At 44.9% G+C, this 23,023-nt stretch overlaps 1 protein-coding gene across 1 annotated transcript in view; it reads left to right on the top strand.

Annotated features, from left to right (window-relative positions):
- Positions 1 to 1,943: 1,943 nt before the first annotated feature.
- Positions 1,944 to 23,023, top strand: part of LOC146190687 (uncharacterized) — a 32,632-nt gene continuing 11,552 nt past the window's right edge. The window contains exon 1 of the mRNA XM_084601069.1: positions 1,944 to 2,305. Within this exon, the coding sequence (XP_084457195.1) occupies positions 2,303 to 2,305 (3 nt within the window). The 5' untranslated portion in view covers positions 1,944 to 2,302. The remainder of the gene's footprint in view (positions 2,306 to 23,023) is intronic.

Raw genomic sequence — 23,023 nt, forward strand, 5'->3', positions numbered from 1 at the left:
TTCGATCTTAGTGGACCTCTTGTTCCATTCATACCTAATACCGTTTACTTAACTTTAGCACGATTTCAAAATTTCCAACGTCTCCATCACCTCAGTAACGAGCCTCTCCTTTCCGCACTATGATTACCAACACCTGAGATGGCCTTAGCGTGGCCGCATGTGTGTTTCAAGGCTATGTGAAGTGTCTATGACTCTCTTGCGGTGCAGATTACTGAAACTAAATCTGTATTTATGTCGTTCGGGGCTATCCGCTACTAACCTCTGTGAGCCTTGCAAAGAAATTGAATCGATCATTTTTTTCTCTTCTGCCGGAGGTTCGCATCTCTCCGCAAAATTTGCTTAGCAACTCCCCTTTCGAGATTAGGCCTTCCACTAACCATTCCAGTTCTCCTCTCCTTCGGGGCAAGCGTCAAAAGATACGCCTTAAAACCAGTGTACGGTTTTATTCATGATTACATAATTTCCATAGGTAGATTCCTATGCTAGGTACGATTTCATTACCTTTTTTTTTTATTTTTTCCAAATTCCAGTTAAACATTCATATTTATCTGAATACTCCAGTCCTTGAAAATAAATATTTACAATCTACAATGCACCCTGGCCAATCCCCCGCCGTGGGTATGTGCCATTTTGTCTGAGGTCATCATCATATCATCACTGGCGAACAAAGAATGCTCTTTTGCTACGTTGACCCCTAAAGTGTTTATTTGGGCTAGCTGGCGTTGGCTTCCTAAATTCATTATTAATAAAGAAGTGGCAGACTTGGGCAAGAACTGGCCAAGCATGCGGCGGCCTTGTCGTTTTGGGCACTGTCGGCGCCCACAATTATGATATCAATCAATAATTTAGGATGCTGCTTTGGAACTGAATAAATTCGAGGTCCAATACATTCTACCTAGTTTAATTTCTGCTGTCAAAATAGGGAAGAAAATAAGGGTGTCACATCTGCTCTTGTGATGGAAGCCTCTTATCCATATTTATTCAATTGATTTTACTGGTGAAGTACGGCAGTGCCCCTTATTGCTTACTTGTTTCTTGCTCATTTCACAGAATAATAATTTTAAGCATTATTTTAATTAATAGGGAATGAATTATTTGATATAAGTTCTTTTTCTGAGCGAAACTGGGATATAATCAGAATTTAACGCCGAAACGAGCCAAATCGAAGTTTTACATCTTAATACAGTTAAAATTATATGCATAATTTTTCAGTACGGGCTGGTTTAGGGTTGCCCTAACTTAAAGTATATCACATAACGGTTTCAATGGCCCGAAAATTTCCGCGCACAATAAATTTAAGCTTTTTTTGAGTTCCCATTTAAATGGATTCGGCCAAATTAAAAAAAAAAAAAGAGTCCATATATTACAGTGTGGCACCACACAGCGATGCGAGCTGTCCCTTTGTTCCCCAGCATCACCTTTTCCTAGCGCTGTTTATTTGTCACTGCAACTCCTAAGCCTGAAATATTGACGAATTTCCGTGTACTGGAGTTTAGTTTCAATAAAAGGAAACGTGAAAAAGAAAACACATTCAAGTACTTCTGGCGATGAGTGGCTGTTTTTTGGGAGTTGAATGCATCACCTGCTACCCCACCGCCAGTTCTAAGCTGCCGATGTACGCAAACGTGAGGCGTATGACTTTCTGTTGCCAGTAGAGAAAAGGTAAATGTGAAAAGTTTTACGCGCGTGCGCGCGCTTTCGCCTCGCACGCGTTCCCGCGTCCAAAGAGAGAAAGAGAGATAGAAAGAGAGGGAAGGAGTCTCGGCAGGGGGAAGGGGGGAAGGTTGGGGACATTGGCTGCTTTCTCCCGGCGCGCTCGCCACGAGAATGTCTTCCTAGACAAGCCACGTGACTAGCTGGGCAGGCCACTAGGTCATGCGAGCACCGGTCGTATAAAACCCACTTGCGACTGGGGCAACCTTCCTTTAGCGCGTACCCGACTCTCGGCAGCAGCAGGGCGGCGTTTTTGTGTTGTCCGTCGCCTGCCACCAACCGACGCTGCAGCCGCCGCCGCCGCCGCCGCCGCAAGCGTGCGATTTTGCGAGACCGTTCGGCGCTTAATTTGCATACCACAAGCCCGGACTGAAATAGAATCCGCCACCACCGTTCGGCCCACTTTCCCTCTCTTTATGGTCCTCCTCCCACCACCTTCCTGCACCCCTTCCTCCTCGCCCTTTTATCCGCAACCACCAGTAACAGCCTGTGACGTGTCGACTTGATTCCTCTCCTCGCCCTCTCCATCCTTCCTTTGTGGATTGACGTGGCCCACGGCACAGTCGTCGTCGTCGGCAACGCAAGAACCATGGTGAGTGGAGCTGCTGTGCACCGCTGCTTTCGCTGTCCGTGATCACTATCGCCAATCCGCCGGTTCCTCTTCCTGCACTTGCCGCGTTCACTTCCTCGCATTACGCCGACGCAGGACCCCCGCTGCCACCTTCTCTGGTTACCGTAGTTCCACCTGGCGTACGTTCGGCGCCTGCAGACTGAAGATACCCAGCTGTGCTTATTATGGACGGTGCAGGGAAAGCAACATTTGACGATATTGTCCGAGAACATTTGTCGTGACGAAATGTAAGCTCGGTTTACTGCGCATAGTATTGGTTCAACAATGCATTTCATGTTCTTACAAGGTGAAGCGCTTGATAATCACCTAAGACATTAGTTGCATTAGTCGTATTGCCTATCTGAGATCATCTGCAAGCTGGAAGGAACACCTCTATGGGATTCATGTGTACATTTCCCACCCTTTGGTTTTGAAGTGGTTAGGAAATGGTAAATTGGGCTATCTGCGGAAATATGTTTAGATGGATATACCTTCCTCACTCCTGGATGATTCCGTCGTTGGTGACTTGTTGCAGAGTGGAGAGTCCTTTCTATGGCACATGGATTGTGCAGACTGTGAAACTTAACATTATTCTTCCATTATATTATAGCCATTTGTTGCATTCCCACATATAGATGTGAATGTAATTAACGACCACTCCCCCGGGAATGTCAAACGCAGTATATGGTTTACACATAATTCCTGTTGTGCGATGTTATGTACAAACTCATTCTTTGACGTTTGATGACGCTCCCCTTCAGTACCACGCCCATTCATGACATGTACTTACTCAGGCGAAAAGGGTGTACATGTCATCAAGCTAAGACACCGGGAGTGTGATAATCTATTTCTGTAAATGTTTCCTTCTTCCCCACGCACATAAAATATAATAAAAATCTTGGACTTAACGCACAGTAAACACGACTATCGAAAATGTGTATTGCGTGACTGCGGATATAGCTGAAAGCAAACACAGGCTCTCCTCAATCGTTCATCATTATCAGTGTTATATAACGCGCTGCGCGAACTGCCTGTTTTTCTTTTTTACATATCACATTGCGCTGTGACGGGCGTGGTTGCTTTCATTCGACCGCTGGAAACAAAATTATCGAAACTACAGTTTATATTGAATGCTGTTAAAAGTACAAGCGACATTACGCACATATCTCGTAGTAATTCCACTACTTAGAAATTAGTCCCAGTATTATACAGAGAGTTTTTTGAAGCATTCATCCCAGTTTTATCACCTGGTTAAGTAGCTTCTGAGCGCTTTTGAACAGTTTTCTTCTTCGTTCTTACCTAATTATTACGTTCGATAAAATAGAGCACGTAATGGCATGTCAGTAGAGTTAAAGTGCTACAGAAGAAGAATATTTTTTGCGTGCCCCGTTACTTATGGCCGAAGAACGCAGGATGCTTGTACTAATTAGAACAAAACAGTGGTCTGCGTGGGAACCTCGAAGCAGTCAAATTTATTAATAATTAGCACAAGGTTCCGCTTTATACTATCCCACAACACATCAAAATGATGACACAAGGTGTGCAACGTCCGGTTTAATTCAAAATGGTATCCTGAGAGCCGCTGCTACACGACGTAGCATTTAAAGAAACATTCTTGTTTTGAGGCCTGTCATTAAGCACATGAAGCTGAACTGCCAAGTTGTCTAAACCCCTAATGGCGCACGCCATTAAAATATCTTATTTTGGAATGTATCAGGCGTATAACCTAACTTTCTAGGCAAGATATTAGAAAGCAGCATGGTGTTCTAGAAATACTTAGTAATGCTATGAAGTGTCTGGAAACTAAGGGCAACGCCATCGAGGGGTGTAAACAAATTCTTTTGTTTTGTACCTTAACACAGTGAACAAAAATAACTCACCATGTTGTTGTCGCATGCATTGGAATCCTTACATTCTTCGAATGGTTTGTAAAGACGTCTGATATTGAGTGAGTCGTACTAGCACCCATATATCACAAGTAATATATACAAAATAATTTGTTATTCTTATTCAATTTCTGCGTTTTTATGTTCACTTGTTTATGCATGACTATATATTCATATTATTGTCTCCCCCCCCCCCCCCCCCCCTTGTGTATTTTACCTGTAGGACCTTTAAGGGATCAATAAATGATAATGATAGTATTCCCTAACACAAAAAATGGCTCTGCGCCGAGAATGACCCGAGAACGACGTATACTACGGTCACAGCTACTGTTATGTGCTGAAAGATAAAGTATTGCTGGCGAACAGTATTTCACTGAGCACTGATACCTTCGTTTGCAAGCGAAGGCAACAAAGCTGTTCCCTTAGATACGGCTTTAAAAACAGTGCCGATTGCATTAATGGCAGCAGCAAAAATAGCGCGTAGGTAGTATCACTCCGTGAAGCGTTTTTCGCGTAATGCATGGGAGAAGCATGAAGGCAAAGTTGGAGCAGCCGCAGCGTGAACTTTTCCGCGTGATAGGCTCCGAAGGCGCCGGTAGTAGCGGCGACCGTTATGGCCAGCAGCTTTTTTTCCCGTTATGCAAGAAGCAACCGACCACGTCGTCGTTCGTCGTTCGCCGCCGCCGCCTGGCTGCAGATTGTCTTAAGATAACTGCGAGGCAGTCGTCATTCAAGGCCGTCGTTACGACGCACAGCACATGTAGACATTTCGGTTTTAGTTTTTCCCTCATGTCGCCTTTTACACGCAACGAGTGGTTCTGGGTCACACTATAGCGGGAAAGGCTCTCTGTTTACTCGACGTTTTGAGTTATTTTTTTTTTTTTTCTGTTATCCCTCCTTGCCATCGGGCTGCCAGTGGTACCAAACGAGAGACTTTACCAAGACCGATAAGCTCTCAATTTGCATTCATCCAAGGGTGCATTCCACTTTGGCACATTTCGTGCGCTCCTGACTTCTGATTTTATTTATTTATAATTGCCATGACACGTGTATCACCCTTGCATGTTTTTTTTTTTTTTTTTCGTGATAGCTTCTGGTGGCGTCACGAAGTTGGATGTGCAAATCACTTTCGTGGCAAAAAATAGCGCCGGAGGGGGTAAAAAAAAGCCCTTTTTCCCTAGCGTAGGGTGTAAAAAGAAAGTCTGAATACGCGGTAACCATGAACGTTCTAATTAAGAAAAACAGCTAGGTGTTCTGCTTTGCTTTGCTGGCTCTGAAACGTGAAATGTAACTTTTTTTTATAATGCGATTGTTGAAAAACGGTTAGACTTGAGCAAATGGTATCCCTGCCTGTTGCCATCTTCACAAATTGCTGCATTTAATCAAAGTAAGCGCAGATATGTGATTGCTATTTAACGCGCAGTGCTAAAAGGCACGTTCTCCACAGCGACGTCGGCGTTGTCGATGCTGTGAACAAAAAATCACAAGCTTGTCTCTGGCAGGCAGTTGTTGGCAGGAGACTTGACAGGCCAGTTATTCATCGGCGGTTTGTGTGAGTGTGGCTTGGGATCAAATCCATCCGGACCCTTTGTTTATGAGTCAGGCATGCGACTCCCTGGTCTGTCACGTTTGTACGGCTACGTTATAGCGAGGCTGCATATTTATGTCGGGGGGTGTTTCACATAATTTGGTTGCTGACGAATGTATGCTAATGATCACGTGCTAGATACCGGAGGCACAAACTAAATAATTGGTGGTTAAGGAAGAAGCAAAATGGCATTTACGCTAACGAGGGTCCTCAAGGGGAGCTGTAGAAGGTAGTTTTTAACGCTATCGCGTCACCCTCTTGAAGGCGGAGCTTAAGAGTTCCCCCAATTTTATCTTCTCAAGAAAGCAATGCACCGAAACAGAAAACGCTTCGTATTATCATCCAATGCTTGTGTTTTTTTGTTCCGTATTCAAAAGCGTAAAGAAAAGCAAAAAGTGAGCATATCTCCTTGTAGAGAGAGAGAGAGAGAGAGAACGCTTATTTGTCAAACAGAGTGATTTTATCCCGTGCTTCGGGGGGATCCAGAAGGTGGGACAGTCGCCTTAGCTGTAGGCCGGTAGATCTTGGATCCCGGCGGCAACTTCAACCAGTCGAACAATTTCTCGTTAGGTTCTTGGGTCTGAGCTTCCCAGAAGGGTCTCCCAGGTGTTTTTTGTAATATTTTAGTCCTGTCTGGAGACTTTGCACATTCCCATTATATGTGATATAGCGATACCCTTTCCTTACATAATGAACATCGGTCTGAACTTATTTCCGGCAGTATATGGTTGACCAGAACTGGGTTCGGATATGTGTTTGTCTGTAGCTTTCTCCACGTTAATGCTTCTTTTTTTTTTTTAGCTTTGGTTCTGGTATTGGTACGACCCTCCTGTATAGTCTACAGTGCGTTGTTATTTCGGTATAATTGGTCAGATCCTGTTGTTTGTCTTGCCTCTGTGGCACCCCTCCAGCCTGGTGGGTAAGATCTCGGGTTAGTTTGTGTGCCGCCTCGTTTCCTGACACGCCTGCGTGGGCTGGCTTCAGCGCCTGCATTATTTGCTTTTGAAACGATTCATGATCACAAAGTTTCGAAGGAAGACTTCAGTGCAACATTTGTAACACACTTCCGGGCTGCCTGGTCTCCCGATTCATATTGCACATTATTTTATGGATGTCACAGTTCGAATTTTAAGTCGACTGGGCTATGTGTTAAAACCTTGTTAGTGACCCACATTTTTGCATGTCCATAGTGTTCAATGGTTCTTTTCTGTTAAGGTACAGTGTTTTGTAGGATTCGTGACCGAAAAACAAGACTGACCTCCTGGGAGCGATAGTAAAGAATCTGAATCTTTTCCGATATAATTTATGTCGCCAAAAACCTAATAAAGCGAAAAACTGCGGTTCTTTTTAGGTCTTATATGGCAGGTTTGAAATGGGAAACCGATTAAAGCAAGGTAATAGGATTGCTTGACCTTATTTTGGGCACAAATCAAATTGGATTTTGTCAACGGATCAAATTGGATTTTGTCAACCTCAGAAAAACTGCAACGCATTATAAAAGTGATAAAATACAAAAGTAGGATTTGGTTCTAGCTCTTGCGCGCGCGAAGGCAGGCAGCCAGTCACATTAACGTAACTAAAAAAATTGCTCAGCTATAAATGTGCAAGAGTAGTCTTGGAACAAGAAACGAAAGGGAATCATTCTTCTTTAATGACGTTCACCAAGGCATGCGGTGAAAGGAAAATTTAAACGCGCGCCGTTAAATAAGTTGGAAAAGATGTCTTAATCGATTGATATATGCTCCCTCTACTTCTTTTCATAATCTCAGTCAAGGTTTGCTTTTTGAGACTGCTTATGCAACTTTCCTGAGTTGCGCCAACTGAGGTCCATGGATATCAAATAATGCTACTTGTATGAGAAGTTGACATAAGCGAGAAGTTCTCACTAGTGCTTATTGAGTTGTCACTGCAGAGGTCGTTCTAATTAGTTTGAGATAACATTTGCACTTTTCTGCAAGTGTGTGACTTACCGTCTCTTCTTTTCCTCTTTTTCTTTTTTTTTTTTTTTTTTTTTTGCTTTAAGGTAGTGGAGGAGTTTTCTGTAAATCCCTTTTTAAGAGTAGATATTCGGCTGCCAGAGAATTGCCTTTAGTACAGCATTACATAAGGAGACAAGAGCGTGGAACTATGGAATTTGGGCTGAAATTCGAAACTGTGAGCTATTATTCTTTATTCTTGCTGAAAAGAAGAATGAGAACTTGCGTGAGCGTGCGCCGAGCAAAGAACTACTCTCCACCGATAAACTGGCTCTCCCTTTCGAGGTCACTTGAAAACCTGCCAACCATTCACCTACACGAAGACAATGCAACCTTTCCCTTTCGTACGTAGACTCTGCACACTAAGAAGTACTGAGGATGTACACCTGTTCCTACGGGGCATGGCCCTGGTCGGGGTAAGAAAGGGAGGGAAAAAAAGCAAAAAAGAACAGCAAACCGGACAGCCTTCAATAGTTCCCGTCAGCGCACCGATCCATCAGCTGATTGCGCAATCGAGAAATTCCGAGCCAGAAGTGTTTGCGTACCGGTCCTTCCTCCCTCTCCTTTCCAACAGCCCACTTGGCATGTTCTGACCCTTCGAGATCTTCGGCAGCAATGCCGTGACCGCATTGTAGCCTCGGTGCAGCGCGCGGGATGGGGCGCCTGCAAATTCTCAACGGCTCGCTCGTGGCTCTTCCGAGGCTGCGGCAGCGCCGCCGCCGCGGTGTTGCAAGCAGCGCTGTGCTGCGAGCGCCGTAACTCGACTTTACGCGTGCGCGAAACCGGCCACAGCCAGCGAGGGAAGCCGGCAATCCGCCGATGACACCCTTTGCTCGTGGCTGCTGCAGCCACGATCGAGGCGAGCTGCGGCGAGAGCCGAGTGGTAGTGGTCGCGTGGCGTAAGTGGCACGCGTTCTTCTTTCCCCGATGAAACAATTTGCGGGGAAAAGAAAAAGAAGCGACGAACGTCGTTCTTTTTCACAATGATTAATGCCGCGGCCGGACCGCAGCGGGCTCAGCGGCGGGCCAAAGGTGACGCAACGGTACCCGAGCTGAGGAACTAGTCTGGTGAGGAGAGGCGTCGCTGCAGGAAGCGCCGCTGCATGGTCGTCTTTCTTTCTTCCTCTCGAGCTGTGTGTGTGTACCGTTCGTTCCGTTCCCATGCTGGTCTGTGCATGTAGTCGATTGGCGCAGCTCGCAGAGCTTCTTCCCTTCTCTTCATTTTTTTTTTTTGTTCCTTCCTTTTGTTCTGTTCTTTTATTCACATCGCGATGCTTTACATCTCCAGTCGCCATCCAGCGTGACCCAAAGTTCTTCGAACAACGCCGCTCACGTCCTGCGAGCATACATATGCATTGATGGTGCCGGGAGCGTCTGGCTACGCGATCGGGGGTCGTGAGACGGATGCTAAAGCGGGCCTCTCCTCTTCTGCTGTTGCTTTGCGATCGGGGCTGTTCTTCGAAGTAGACGGAAATTGTAAGCCGGCCAAGTTATGGCCGGCCAGTGCGAGTACGAGCCGTATTCACGACCTCGTGGTAAGGAAACGAGGATGGTGCTCCCTCTGATCTTTGCTTTGAGAGGCTTTGGCAGGAACGAAGGATTGAAGTAGTGAAGTATCAAGTGGGGAAGCATTCGTTCTCTTTGCATACGCCTTTAAAAGGTATATCCAATCGCACTCAAACTACGGAGAACCTCCGGACGCGGCGTTCCCGCTGCCCAACGATGTCCAAGGACGACACGTCCCAATACAATAATGGATTACTATCGGTATACAGATTTCGCGAATTGCTTAACCCTTTTTTTTTTTTTTTTTTTTTTTGCGTTAACCGTGCCGTTACGTAAATGAACACCCGTACGTGTCGGTGACTGCACTCCGAATGGAGCGTGGTAGATGGTTCTCAGAATGCATCGAATTTTCATTCGGAAATAGCTCAAAATTTGCAAAAAGGTTGCCCGTTTGTTTATGCAAGCTGTAGCTTACTGGACGTTAAGGACTCCTGCACTAATGACGACACTTGTTTCGTGCGCTAACTTCTGCATAATTTCTTTTGTTCTCATAAACGTTTCTGCTACAGTTCTAAAGGACGATGAACTGTCGATTTATATATTATTCATGAGCAGTTCGATTACAGCTGGCTTCAGATGAAAAGGTAAGGATCTGCTCATGATATCGAAGTTTTTCTGCGTGGCTTAGGGAAATAAAGCTAATATAGCTGGGTAACCGTGAGGTACGCGTAGAAGAATTGACAAGAGAGTTGTTATGCTTCAGGGTCTGTCCATGATATCGAAGGTTTTATGCGTGACTTAGGAAAATAAAGCAAATTTATCTCGGTAACCGTAAGGTAAGCGTAGCAGAATTGATAACAGTGGTATCTGCACTCATTAATTTCAGTTTTATTTCTATACTTTTGTATAAATAACCGAACATTGTTGACAATTTCCTTGTGAAGATGCGATCGGCTTTTCAGCGAACAATGCTTTGCGTTTAGTTACCATGAGAAACTATATTGACTTATTATTTTATAAGCACATTGTCAAGGTTTTTTTTTAATTCCCATACACTAATATAAGGACGGCACTATTGCAATATGGGCGAAAGTCTTACTGCGGAAATAGAAATTAGATGCTTAAAAAATTAATTGCCGGTGCAGTTCACTAGTGTGATATATGTCAGGCAAAGAAGAACATTAGAGGTATGTTTTTGATTGCTGGTTTTTTCATAATTACAATGAAACACGAAATCTGCGAGCAGCCAATATCTCAGGATATATTACATGCATAAGCGATCGCAATTGTGCGCATTCTAGACAGTTATTATTTCGGTGCCACATTTTTTTGGCAAGGACCACATTGGAACCATTCCTGCTTTTCTTCCGAACGCCGTAATCTATGCAGCACATTTACCTCGCTAATGTGCAAAGCTGAATATCTTAAGCAACACTTCTGAATTATTGTAAAGACCTCTAAACGCGCCTTGAAGAGATGAAATATTGTTGAAATAGCATTGCAAATGCTCTCGTATACTACAAAAGGCGTAAAAACTCGCGCCTCAATTTGTTTTTCTTACACAGATGAATGAAAGAAAAAAATTGCATATTACACCCACAGACTGACAGACGAGTCGGCACAGTGGCTTTCTGAAGAATGAGTGCAAACTGATAGAAAGCAGGCTAAAAAACAAAATAGCGCATGCCAAATGCCGAAGAACGCTCCTAAGAACCTAGCACTTCGCGCGCATGCCCCTTGAGCCTACACCTTGTCTCGCTTTTAGAAGCAAGAGTATTACTCATGGTGCTACTTTCTGTCGCGTAGTTATGCAAATATGGCACACGAACGTTTCCTTCCATCAGTTACCGCTTATTTTTTCGCTTTATTTGCTTTGCTCCGTCTTCTCTACGGTCCGACTCACGCCAGCAGCTTTGTCTGCCGGTCTCCATCCCACCACCGGGTTCATCATCGTTTCCAGGTTACTGCAAATAGCGCCTGGCCGCTGCCTTTTGACAGTTCCTTTCTCTAGGGTGGCTCCCAAAGAGAAGCGTGGCCCCTCTCTTTCTCTGCCCAGGCACTTCCGCGACTCACGTAACTGTCTGGCGACTCCGCTTCTTCTCCACAAAGGGTCTAACGTTCGTTTCGTTTTTTAACACCTTTCAAAGCCAGCCAGGAACGGCCCCGCTGGCTAGAAAAGAGATAGATTTTCACACGCTAAGGCAGATGACACTCTCCTGGACAGCCGCAATTTAATGCCTGTCCTCTGCATACACTGAAATGGCTCGTGCAGTGTCGGCGAGCAACCGGTAGCGAAGAGCTGCTAATAAAAAAGAATACAAAAGGGAAATTGGGTACACTGGGTGCGCTCAGCGGAACAGCGTGTAGAGCACCCTAGGCAAACTCGCAGCGCGGCCAAAGAGGGCTGCCATATCAAACTTTGTTGGCGGTGCACTGATGTCTTTGACTGGCGCGAAAGGAGATTTGGGCTGGCGGCCCGGAGCAGCGCTCGGCAAAGAATCGTCTGAGGGGAAGAAAGAGAGTGGAATGAAGAAGCAGAAGAAACTGGCTGTTTTGGTGTCGTTTCCGGGGTTGCATAAGGGGTGAGGGCGTTCGAGGAAGTGGTTGCCGAGTTGGGCAGTCTTGCAGGAAAAGCAGCCCGCGTCCGGCTCTCAAAGGACACTGTCGAAAGGGAAACACTACAGGTTTTCGATGAGTTTGGCATTGTGCGCCCGGCTGGCGCACCGCTCCGCACCGTCGGCGCAGGCAATTTATGCGTCCTCTGTATGTGGGCACTTTACTGTTCCTTCCATTTCAATTTCTGCCTCCTTATTTCCTTTTGTGGCTGCGCAGGATGCTGTAATGTCAAAAATTCAGATAGTCGTCGCCGTTTCCTCGTCGTGGCCGTCAATTTGAATTAGGCGCTTTCTCTTCTTGGCTTTCTTTTTTTTTCTCTGTGTGTGTGTGTGTGTGTGTGTGTGTGTGTGTGTGTGTGTGTGTGTGTGTGTGTGTGTGTGTGTGTGTGTGTGTGTGTGTGTGTGTGTGTGTGTGTGTGTGTGTGTGTGTGTGTGTGTGTGTGTGTGTGTGTGTGTGTGTGTGTGTGTGTGTGTGTGTGTGTGTGTGTGTGTGTGTGTGTGTGTGTGTGTGTGTGTGTGTGTGTGTGTGTGTGTGTGTGTGTGTGTGTGTGTGCGTGCGTGTGTGTGTGTGTGTGTGTGTGTGTGTGTGTGTGTGTGTGTGTGTGTGTGTGTGTGTGTGTGTGTGTGTGTGTGTGTGTGTGTGTGTGTGTGTGTGTGTGTTTTATGCCGGATGCGTCGCCCGCAGTTGCGCTTTTGGAACTTCGTATGCGCCCTGAATCCATATACTGTTTGAAGAATGCGTTGGACAAGGCGAATGGTGTCAACACTTCATAAAAATGAGATTCAAAGACGGATTCAATAGAATATGCTTACGATATTGTCACTTCATCAAGTAATCAGCGTAAAGACTAGCAGTTACAAATAGCTCAACCTCATACAACGTCTCGGGAATCGGTGGTTAGTACTAACCATGTCCTTGGCGCTCTTAGTCCACAGCTGCCTTCGCGGCATAACATTCGTCTCCGTAGTAACCGTTAGTTGACGTTAACGAACCAAAAGAGAGCGTTTTGGAAAAAGAGCATAAAATAAAAGCCGTGCCATTGGTTGAAAACGGAGTGTCCCGGAATGTTCAAAACAGTATTGCGGGCGTATTCTGATCAGCCAGTATTTAGATGTTTAGGCTTTTTTTTTTTTTGCGTTATTTATTGGTTCAGCACATAGCACATAAAGGGTTTGCTGATTTCAAAACAAAATGAGAGTGCTAAATACATGAAACTCTTGAGAGACACTTAGGCACCGCCTAAGAATTCATGGCGTACGTGTTTTTCCGACACTTTTCGCGATTATTGGTGCGATGCCAGTTCACGGCAACGGCGCTCTTTCCGCAGAAGGAGCTGTGTATGCTATCGTGTAAAATTAGCTGTGGTAGTGGCTTGGCTTCGACGAGTAGGATGCGTGAAAGCATTATTTGGCATGATTTGGCTTAGTTTTGGTTGGCGGCATGGTATTCAGTGAATAGCACAGAGTTTGGAAAATGTTCAAGTGTTAAACACGTACTGATTTTGGGGAAGGAAAGGTGCGGTATCTGTCTCACTTGTGAGCACCCACACTTGCAATTAACGGCACGTAACTGGAGGTACATAAGTCGTTGGTTCGAATCCCCTATCGCCTCCAACTTGGCTACCAGATGAATGCTAACCATGAAGTGAAATGGTATGACATTAACCTAAATGATATACAATAAACGGCTGTGTCACAGATTCGATACTAAGTAACGTGCGTATTTTTTCCCGACATTTTTGAAACGATGACAAGCTGTTTTAAGTTTACGGCGAACCTTTCGACGGAAGGAGCTTTATACGCTATAGCATATTGAAATGCTTGCCGTTTTAATAAAGTCGTGAAGGAACGATGATGTGATCGCCGCGTCCAAGCAGTATATGAGAAATCGTTGTTCTGACGGAGACCCGCTGCTGTGCGATTCTTCTTGGTTTTAGCGCCAGATTATGCCACAGCGTGTGGCGAATATATTTCGCAGTAGTAATCTATGGTATTGAAAGCAGCGAAATAAAACAGAGCAGCCGTTTTTTAGACAGCTACAGGCTTATCGCAAATGCCGTAATAAATATCTCTGTAATTCTCCGTATCACCGTAAACTAGGGTAATATGTGCGCTCAAATTGTAGACGGAAAGTGAACTACGCGTTTTGAATTAATTGTTTTCTAATTTAAGCTCATGTAGTTCACACGATCTTGCCAATAAAAACGTGAAAATGTGCACTGGACCTACTTTTCTAAGGTCGCACTTGCAGCTGCTGCTTCATTTTGTGTAAAACTTTAACGATTAAATATAAGATAATGTCTGAAAACAATGCAGCTGACTCGGTGTTTTGTAATCTACTTTATTATTGTCCATCGGCGTAGCAGTGGGTAGACCATTTTCGAAATTATAGTCTGTTGACATGCACGCTGATGCACCCACAAAAACAGGCAGCGAATTGCACTACACATCTTCGCTCCGTCAAGGATCAGATGGGAACTGCGGCAAAATTGCATCCCGTTCATGAGCCTTGATGGCACAGTTTACAGGCATGCAGACCGTGCTGTCCTATGCATTCAAGCGCAGTTCTGCTGCCACCATTACAGAACTCGGACCTCAGTGATTCCAAGGCGGCCTGCTAGCTAGACGTCGGGGCGCCCTTACATCGGCAGTGTCCTTGACACCTTCCGGGGAGTTGGGTAAGGGGCCTTGTCAGATAACGTTAGAGTCAGGTTAGCGGGGATCAACCGGCAATCTTTGGCGGTTCTTTTGCTTAATGCTGTCTTTCCCAGGGTCGCTGGTTTAGGTGCATTACCATTCAATCAGGTTGCGAAAACGCTTGTACTACATCCCGGCTGCACGCGAGCCTTTGTTGCTCGGAGTTCATTGCCATTGAAGCGGCACAACACTCGCAAGCAGTTCGTTGCATGTATTCTCACAGTCATTGTCCACACTTTGGCTCTGATTGAAGAGTTTGCTAGAGCTTCTACGCTGTGATATGCAAGGAGAAAAAAAAAAGAACCAGGAACATACGGAAAAATAACCTCAACATTTTGGTGCTGCATGCACACAGCGCAGTTACCAGGCATAGTCGTGACTGGCATCAGGAGTGCAAGAAAGAGAAGGAATATTTATTCAAAATAAAGGCAGAGAGATCGGAAAGCGGCGACGTATTGTTTTGAAGACCTGTGAACGTGCGTTATCTGACCCTTGAGTTCAGCCATGTCGTGCGTTTATCGATTTTCTTTCCCCATTACCCTATTTGCTGCACATATATGACATACCTATGCAGAATACTTTCGTTATTCAGTCGCTCTTACAGCTGTGGCCATGAGAAGCAGCCTTGTGACGTAAAGTTCGATTATATCTGCAGTGTGGCCTTGTACGGTACGCGCGCATCATTGTTAGCAAGAACCGTTGTGCAGCCTAATTTACTGGTATTTTCCCAAATCACCAAGGCAAGCAGTTAAAGCACCCAATTAATTATTTCGTATAATTATTTTAGCCTACCTACTCGCACTTTTTGAAGCCGTCACAAAAAGGTTTCATTTGTTGAACCTATCGCGAACCATATCTTCACGCATATTTCCATGCAAACATTCCAGCATCTTGGAGTAAAATATCCCATATGGCACTTATTTTGCTGGAGAGCGCGTACAAACGACCTCCAGAAGTTTGTGATAAGCGCAAGAAAAATTACATGGTCTCATAGATGTCTCTCAAGAGGAGAATGGCGAAAGCCTACCCTTCCTCTCCTATCATATGCCTCTCATCGTTTGCCCCTTATCGGCGTTCGTTGCAGTGCTGCATATACTTATTATTGGTTTACAGGAAAGGAAAGGCGCAGTATCTGTCACACTTTCTCCGGCAAGTGTGAGTTTGGAAGGTACACCATCGCTCCTGTCGCGTGGCGTTCCTTGGTGGTGGTAGTGGTGAAAATGGTTATTGAATCTTGAGCCTTATTGACCGTTTTGATGGGTCGGCTCGATATGGCACGCTTTCAAGTGCGGGTTTGCAGATGGCAGGGATGCTAGACTAAAACTAATCTCGCGGAACCTCACGGAATATGACAGATCTCGCGCAAACTCTCGGACACGGGATTTCGTTCCATGAGCCTAGAAAGGTTTTCACCTTAATAAACAACAGGCGCGTTGATGGCTTGATATGTGGACCGGCAATGAACGTGGAAACTATACGGCGGTGTCGGCGGCCGTGTGAAGCCTGTTTCATGGCAGGTGTTTCTGCTGATTTCCCTCTTTTAACTTGTAGGGAAGAAAATTGAGCGGCCAGAATAAGATTGTTCATATTGGTGGGATTTAACGTCCCAAAGCAACTCAGGCTATATGAGATGACGTATAGAAGGGCCCAGAAATTTCGACTACCTGAGTTTCTTTAACGTGCAGTGACATCGCACAGCAAACGGGGGCCTTGCATTTCGCCTCCATCGAAAAGCGGCCGTCGCGTGCGGAATGCGATCAACTGCGCAGAAATGAATATATGAAGGGAATACTCATAAAAATAGGGTAAGAATAGAATCAAGATTGGAATTGGATCCCAACTGGAATAGAATCAGAATTATGACATATTGATGAGTGAAACAAGGGAAGCAGAAAGGGGATAGATTGCAGAAGTTAAAATAGATGATACGGCATGTGCTCTGCATTGAGCCAATTTACTACCTCCAAAGGTTCTGAAATAAACGCCGAAAAAGCTGCTCGTGGACATCTTCCCCTTTTATTACTGAGATGTTATCTTTTTATTCTCGACAAAGATAATGAGGTTCGAATGGAGTTGAGTGTTGTCGTCCGTAATAAATGGTTACATTTATTGCTCTTCTCGTCACCCGCAGCTTGACTGAGCAGCACTGTCAAAGACTAACATTGCTTGCAACCTCAAGAAGATGCAGAAACTGCACCAAGGCTCTTAATTCTAGATGAATCTGTAACACTTTTTATGTTCTTACTCTGGAAAAAGTTGGAAACTATTTTTTCACGACAGCGCTGAACACACCAGAATCGCATGTGCGTAAGAGTAGACACTGCCGCCGGGTTGTAACTTAAAACCGACTATAAGCTTCGACATGGAATTCAAAATTCCGGTTGCGTACGTTAAAACTTCCAGTGCTTTGCTAATGCGGGAACTTTGTTATTCAGATTCTCGCTAGAACGTACTTTGGCGACGATTTACGCGGAAAAAATATTTATGTGGATTTACACGAGATTAATTAATTTCGACTACCAATATGGGACATGTAGTAGCATGGAAGCTCTGTAGCTGCATCACAGCCCCTTCTAATGTCTCGTAGCCCCTGACCTTAGTAAACAAATTAGTATCAAATGTACTGGCAACATATACTGGTAAAACTATATTGCTAAAAAAAAATTCAGTTATAAACGATGACAAGGCCATTGCGACCATTTTTTAGAAATTGGATTAATGCTGTAATAACAATAGTTACCTTAATGAAGCTGGACTTTCGGAAGCCAACTAAGGGCTGCTAACATTTTTCCCGGCGTTCTGCAATGGTATAGACTCCCATTACCTAGTGGCACCAATTAAGTGCAAATCTTGACATGTCCGCAGAGCACCGGGAATTCTCAAAGCAAGCAATAAATGAATTGAGGATTCGCGTTTATTGCCCCATGAATATTTTAAAAATATGAATAATGTTACTTTTTTTTATTTCGCTCGAAACTGATATATTCATTTGCCAATCACGTTTTTTCTGTCGTGTTTGGTCATTTTTACTCACCCTACATACCCTACATTTGTTTATGTTTTTTGAGGAGGCCTTACTTTGATCTACCCCTTCTAAATGCTCATGTTCAGTTCTTAATGCACGTTAGCAAATTCATATATATATATATATATATATATATATATATATATATATATATATATATATATATATATATATATATATATGTGTGTGTGTGTGTGTGTGTGCATTAAAAGAAAAAAAGGCAGACCTGGTGAAGAAATAGAGTGTATTGACGTTTCGACCGCGGGACCGGCCTTCGTTGGAAGAAGGCCTGTCCGGAGGCCGAAACGTCACTTCCACGTCTGACTTTTTTTTTTAACGTGGTGACAACCAAACCCAAAGAATCATCCTCTTTTCCTATATATATATATATATATATATATATATATATATATATATATATATATATATATATATATATATATATATATATATATATATATATATATATATATATATATATATATCTGTACACATCATAGCAGTCGTACGTACTATAACATGACGTATACAATAATGTATGATTGGTCTGGTTTGGTTTTGTAAGCTTTAACGTCCCAAAGCGGTTCAGGCTGGAAGAGACGCTGTAGTGGAGGGCTTCGGAAATTTCGTTCAACTGGGGTTCTTCAAAGTGAAGTGACATTATACCGTACACAAGCGTCTTGCATTTCGCTCCAATCGAAAAGCGGCCGCCGCGTCCAGGATTCGATCCCGCGTCCTTGGGTTCAATAGTCGAGTGCCCTATAACCACTGACCCATCGCGGCGGAGCATAGTAACATATGAATACGTGGTGCTATACGCATCAGGCTTGAATTATTGAGGATGTATTCTTGCTTGATATTTCCAAAATTTTTTAACCGCGTTAATATCTAGAAGAGGTAGGTTATTAAGACGAGAGAACCGCATATCAATGTTGGTGGGACGGAGCCCGCTGTCACACATAACTTATTCCTAGTTTTGATTTAGATCTGTGCTACAGTGTTTCTACCATCTCTGTCAGAAGTTACCAGACTGTGTGGTTTTCCTCTCACTCGTATCATGAAGCTCTTGTAGGCTTCCTAAATATTAAAATGTCTCAAGGTGTGACTAGGCTTCTCCCTACTTTACACAGATTTAGCGTTTGAAGGACGGCAGATAGAGGTGCTTCAACTAGACAACTTAGAAGCAAATCATGCAGTCTCATTACTTTCGATAAAGACGACACAGAGCCGATCATGCTCGTCTATATTAGATCGACAGAGATTCGAACTTGGCGAATGCGTGCGACGCCTGACGGTAGTCAGCGGGTTTGAGATCACTTGGCCAATACGGAAAAAATTGCCCGGTCACTGGGATAATTAACAGATTGAGAGTTGAGAGCTCTTTCTTGATTCGACGGACGGTGGTGCATGGCCATTCTCAGTCGGTGGTTAATTGGTTTTACGAGCGAGACTCTTGCCTACCAATTGGTGCGGGGTTCCCATCACCTTAAACCTTCTGAGAGGGCAAGCGGCTCCCATAGCCACACGACACAGAGCAATAACAGGTCTGTGATGCCCTTTGATGTCCGGGGCCACACTCGCGCTACACTGAAGGAAGAACCATGTCATCATCCCTGTCTGAAAAGACTGGGTAACCCAGACAAATTCGCGCAGTGGCTATCGATATTCCGTAGCGGTGGCCTTGTGGTAGAGCATCTGCCAGCCTCGATCCCTGGTGCCGCCGAGTACGCACAGGTTTTCCAATGAGTACAAGAGTTTCCCTGACCTGGTGCCCGGCTTTTCTGGGGTGAAAGGCTTCAGAAAAGAGTGATCGACAAAAAAAGAAGGCTACATTTTAGTTTCTACCGTACGAGGCGGACTCACGGTTGTCTGATGGTGGAACGATTCACTGAAGCGGACCGAAACGGTGGCCTTGTGATAGAGAATCTGCCTCGCATTCAGGAGGTACCAATTCAGGAGGTACCAGGAGGTATACCTGGTGACGGCGAGTACCCACAGGCTTGGGAGAATTGAAAAGTTAAGAGCTCTTTCTTAATTTGGTGGATGGCGGTGCCTGACAGTTTTTAGCTGGGGGAGCGATTTATCTTAAGACAAATCCTTCCGATGAGGAAGAAGGAACAGCCAGAGGGCTCCTGGACTAATAGTTTCTCCTGGAAGTGTTTACATTTTTGTTATTTAAATAAAGTTTTTCCTCCTCCTCCTCCTCCTCCTCCTCCGATAACGAACGAGTTTCTAGCCTATTGCATAGGTGTGGTGTTCCCAGTGCCTTACAATCTTCTTCAAGCGGCTCCTAGCCGCACGAAATTCAGCAATGACAGTTGTGTAGTGTCCTTAGGTGTTCAGGGCTGCACGCTACACTGAAGGAAGCAGGGTGTTGTTGCTCCTCTCTGAAGACTTGGTCACCTGTGCAGCTTGTTTCATGATGGAGGCATGGACCTGTAATTTTTACCTTTTAAAAGAGGAATTTCCAGTAAGCGCTAGCCGTAAGTTCGCTTTGATTAAGCACCCGCCCTATGTACACACCATTCGTTCCTTCTAATGCCACAGCGTAGACGTTATCACATTCGCGTCCGACCGAGATAGAAGCGTATGTGATTAGCGAAGTAGTGGGCACCATCTCTCTATAACTAAAATAACCCTATAAGCTGCGGTGCAAAGGTGTCCGCGTTTTCGACGTGTTAGTCGCGGTGTCTCGTGACTTCGGACATGTCCGATAACGCCTGGAACGTGCCATGTGTTCGTACCTCTTCTGAATCTTTCTTCTGAATTCATGCTTCTACAATCGCCAGTGATCTCCAAGTAATACAGAGCCGGCGCTCCCGGCCCAAAAATCACGCCAGATTGCATATTAGTCGGCCTTGAATTTAGCAGCATCTGTGGCGCTCTTGGCCATGAGATATCGAACTCGGTTCCTGCCGACAGGCACCGCTCGCGCAGTTTGGAGTTCCAGTCGGACAACTCTCCTATAATGTTACCTAGTTTATCCTAGCAGATACCCACCCAGTGCCCTTTCTTCAGTAACAACTCACACTATATCACTTTACGTAGGCTTGTCAAGATAGCCTACACCTCCCACCACAAGGTCGACATCAAAACCGAGCGGAAACGATTTGGGATAGAGCACTCGGCAGCACGAACTGCGAGGGCCAGCAATAGTTGATCGCCTGTAAGCACTGCGCAGCCGAGTCCTGTGGACGGAGGGCCACTCGGCCAGGAGGGGATACAGCTATAAAATGTAACGCCTCCTTCGGTCAGTAAAGTATTCAGCCGCAAAAACAACACTCTCGATAAGTGTGATCAGCTCCGCACGTACAACTGCCCATAAAATTTTCTGAGCACTAAGTCGTAAAACACCGCAGCCTCTTCACTGACCACGACCGCAGCCAGACATTGGTACAGTGCAGCTGTGCTGGAATGTTCAAAGCACACCTTTCTGCTTTTGGGTGTATTCTCAGCCTACGCCCTTATTATTGCGTCTTTTTTGTTCCAAAGTCTTTTCGCCAGCATCCTCGTACTTATTAAAACAATGGAAGGTATTGTCCTACTTACAACAATTGCGGAGATTTGTCCTGACTAAAGTGCTCCTTTTTTATTATTTTTTTTTTTTTGAACGTGGCTATACGGTCATAAGGACGTTTCTTGTCTATGCAAGCTTCTCGCTCGTTTTCAGTCTCTACCTGGAGCCGATAAGGCTTTCTCTTCGCTGCTGTTCTGTATCTGCTGGATGATCGGATTCAGGCTGCCGCCTACCCCGTAGCGTTTACATTACACACTCGCACCAGCACGTACCCCAATCGTGGCGAGACTGAGCACCATAGCACCACAGAAGCAGTTGTTAACCCCCCTGCCTAGTCACGTGGTATCACATTGGAGAGCCTCCGTGCCCACAATCTGGACGATCGCTCGGGTGTCCTCGGGTAGTGCTACGGACGAGGAAGACAAAGGAGCGGACAGTGGCGTGGGCAGGAGCGCTTGCGCTATAGGCCCGATCCGGCGGGCCAAGATCAAGCGTGCAAGTGTTACTGACCTTGAGAGTTTCAGTGCGAAGAGCAGAGCTACGCGCTAAAAAGGCAAGCCCACTGCCTGATTTATGCGATCTTGCACAAACACACATAGATATGATACTAAGGTGCGTGCGCTCATGTATTTTTTTAGAGCGCAGCTCTTTGGCGCCCGTTCCTGCGTTCCTGCGTTTCGCGTCGTCGTCGTCGCCGTCGCCGTTGTCCCTCGTAACCAGCTCCGCAGCGCGTGATCTTGCCGCATGCCGCTCAGCATTTCGATAAGTTTCCTCGGCTCGCGAACTGAGTCTCCCCCTCTATCCTTGTCTACATCTTTTTCAGTGCTCATTCATACTACCAAAATCAGAATACATGAAAGCTGCCGCTCCTAATAATGAAGAACGTGTGATCAACTCTCTCCTATGTATGAAGCTTCGTAAGTCTTAGCCGATCAAGAAACTTTGAAACTCAGCAAAGGCAGTATTGCATTCATTTCTGTCACTTGCACTGCGTTTGAGAAAATTTCAGCATGTATACGAATTGTTGCGCAAACGTCTATGAATCGGACGGGAAAATTTTATGCGCCGCTAGGTGTTACGACACAGCTAGGTGCCTTGCGAAAAAACTGGATTAAAGTAAAATAAGGGGTAACCTTGATCCGCTTACTCGCAGCTTTCACGTTTATCCACGTGCGGCTTTCTTTTTCTTGTTTCAATCGCCTACGTCATATCGTCTGAAAAAAAAAAAAAAAAAAGAAAAAAAAAAAAGAAAGAAAGAAAAGAAAAGGCTTCGAAGACAGTTCTTCGTACGTACTGATCAGTGCAGTTTTCTAAGAAAGTCATTGTTCGTATTCCCCTTGGAAGTAGCGAAACGTGCCACGAAACGTAAGCAGATGTGGAAATATTTTTCCTCAATTTACTGGATGACGTTTTAAAGGTGCTCTGGGTTTCGGATAAAAAAGTTTCTTGCTAGTGACTTTGCATACCAAGTTCAACGTAATGCACCTGAACGCAAGTGTTTGTCTCGCAAATGTGCAGATGCGCACCAGTATCAGAAAGAGAGAGAGAGAAAAAAAAAAGCAGACTAATTATTTTTCTCAGTATTATTGAGCAGCCATGAAGTGAAGCGTTTGTTGAGTAACGCAGCACGTGGCTTGCACAGGGCTCACTTTAGGTGCAAGGGTACTTTTCCAGTCAGCGAGAAAGATAAGCTTTTTTTGTTTGTGTGGATTCTGCGTTTCGAACAATTTTGCGGCCTCCTATGCGCACGCTTTCGAAGGGATCTTTGCTTTGCATAGAAGCGAAATTGCTCCTGTCATTTTCCAGGTGAATGCTTATAACTTCTCATCACGCAATCAACCGTGCGCTTGTGAAGAGAGCAGCATATCTACAAACACAGATTTATATTTT

This window comes from Amblyomma maculatum, chromosome 4 (assembly GCF_055883805.1).
Source record: "Amblyomma maculatum isolate TAMU_Amacu chromosome 4, ASM5588380v1, whole genome shotgun sequence".
Taxonomy (NCBI): Eukaryota; Metazoa; Arthropoda; class Arachnida; order Ixodida; family Ixodidae; genus Amblyomma; species Amblyomma maculatum.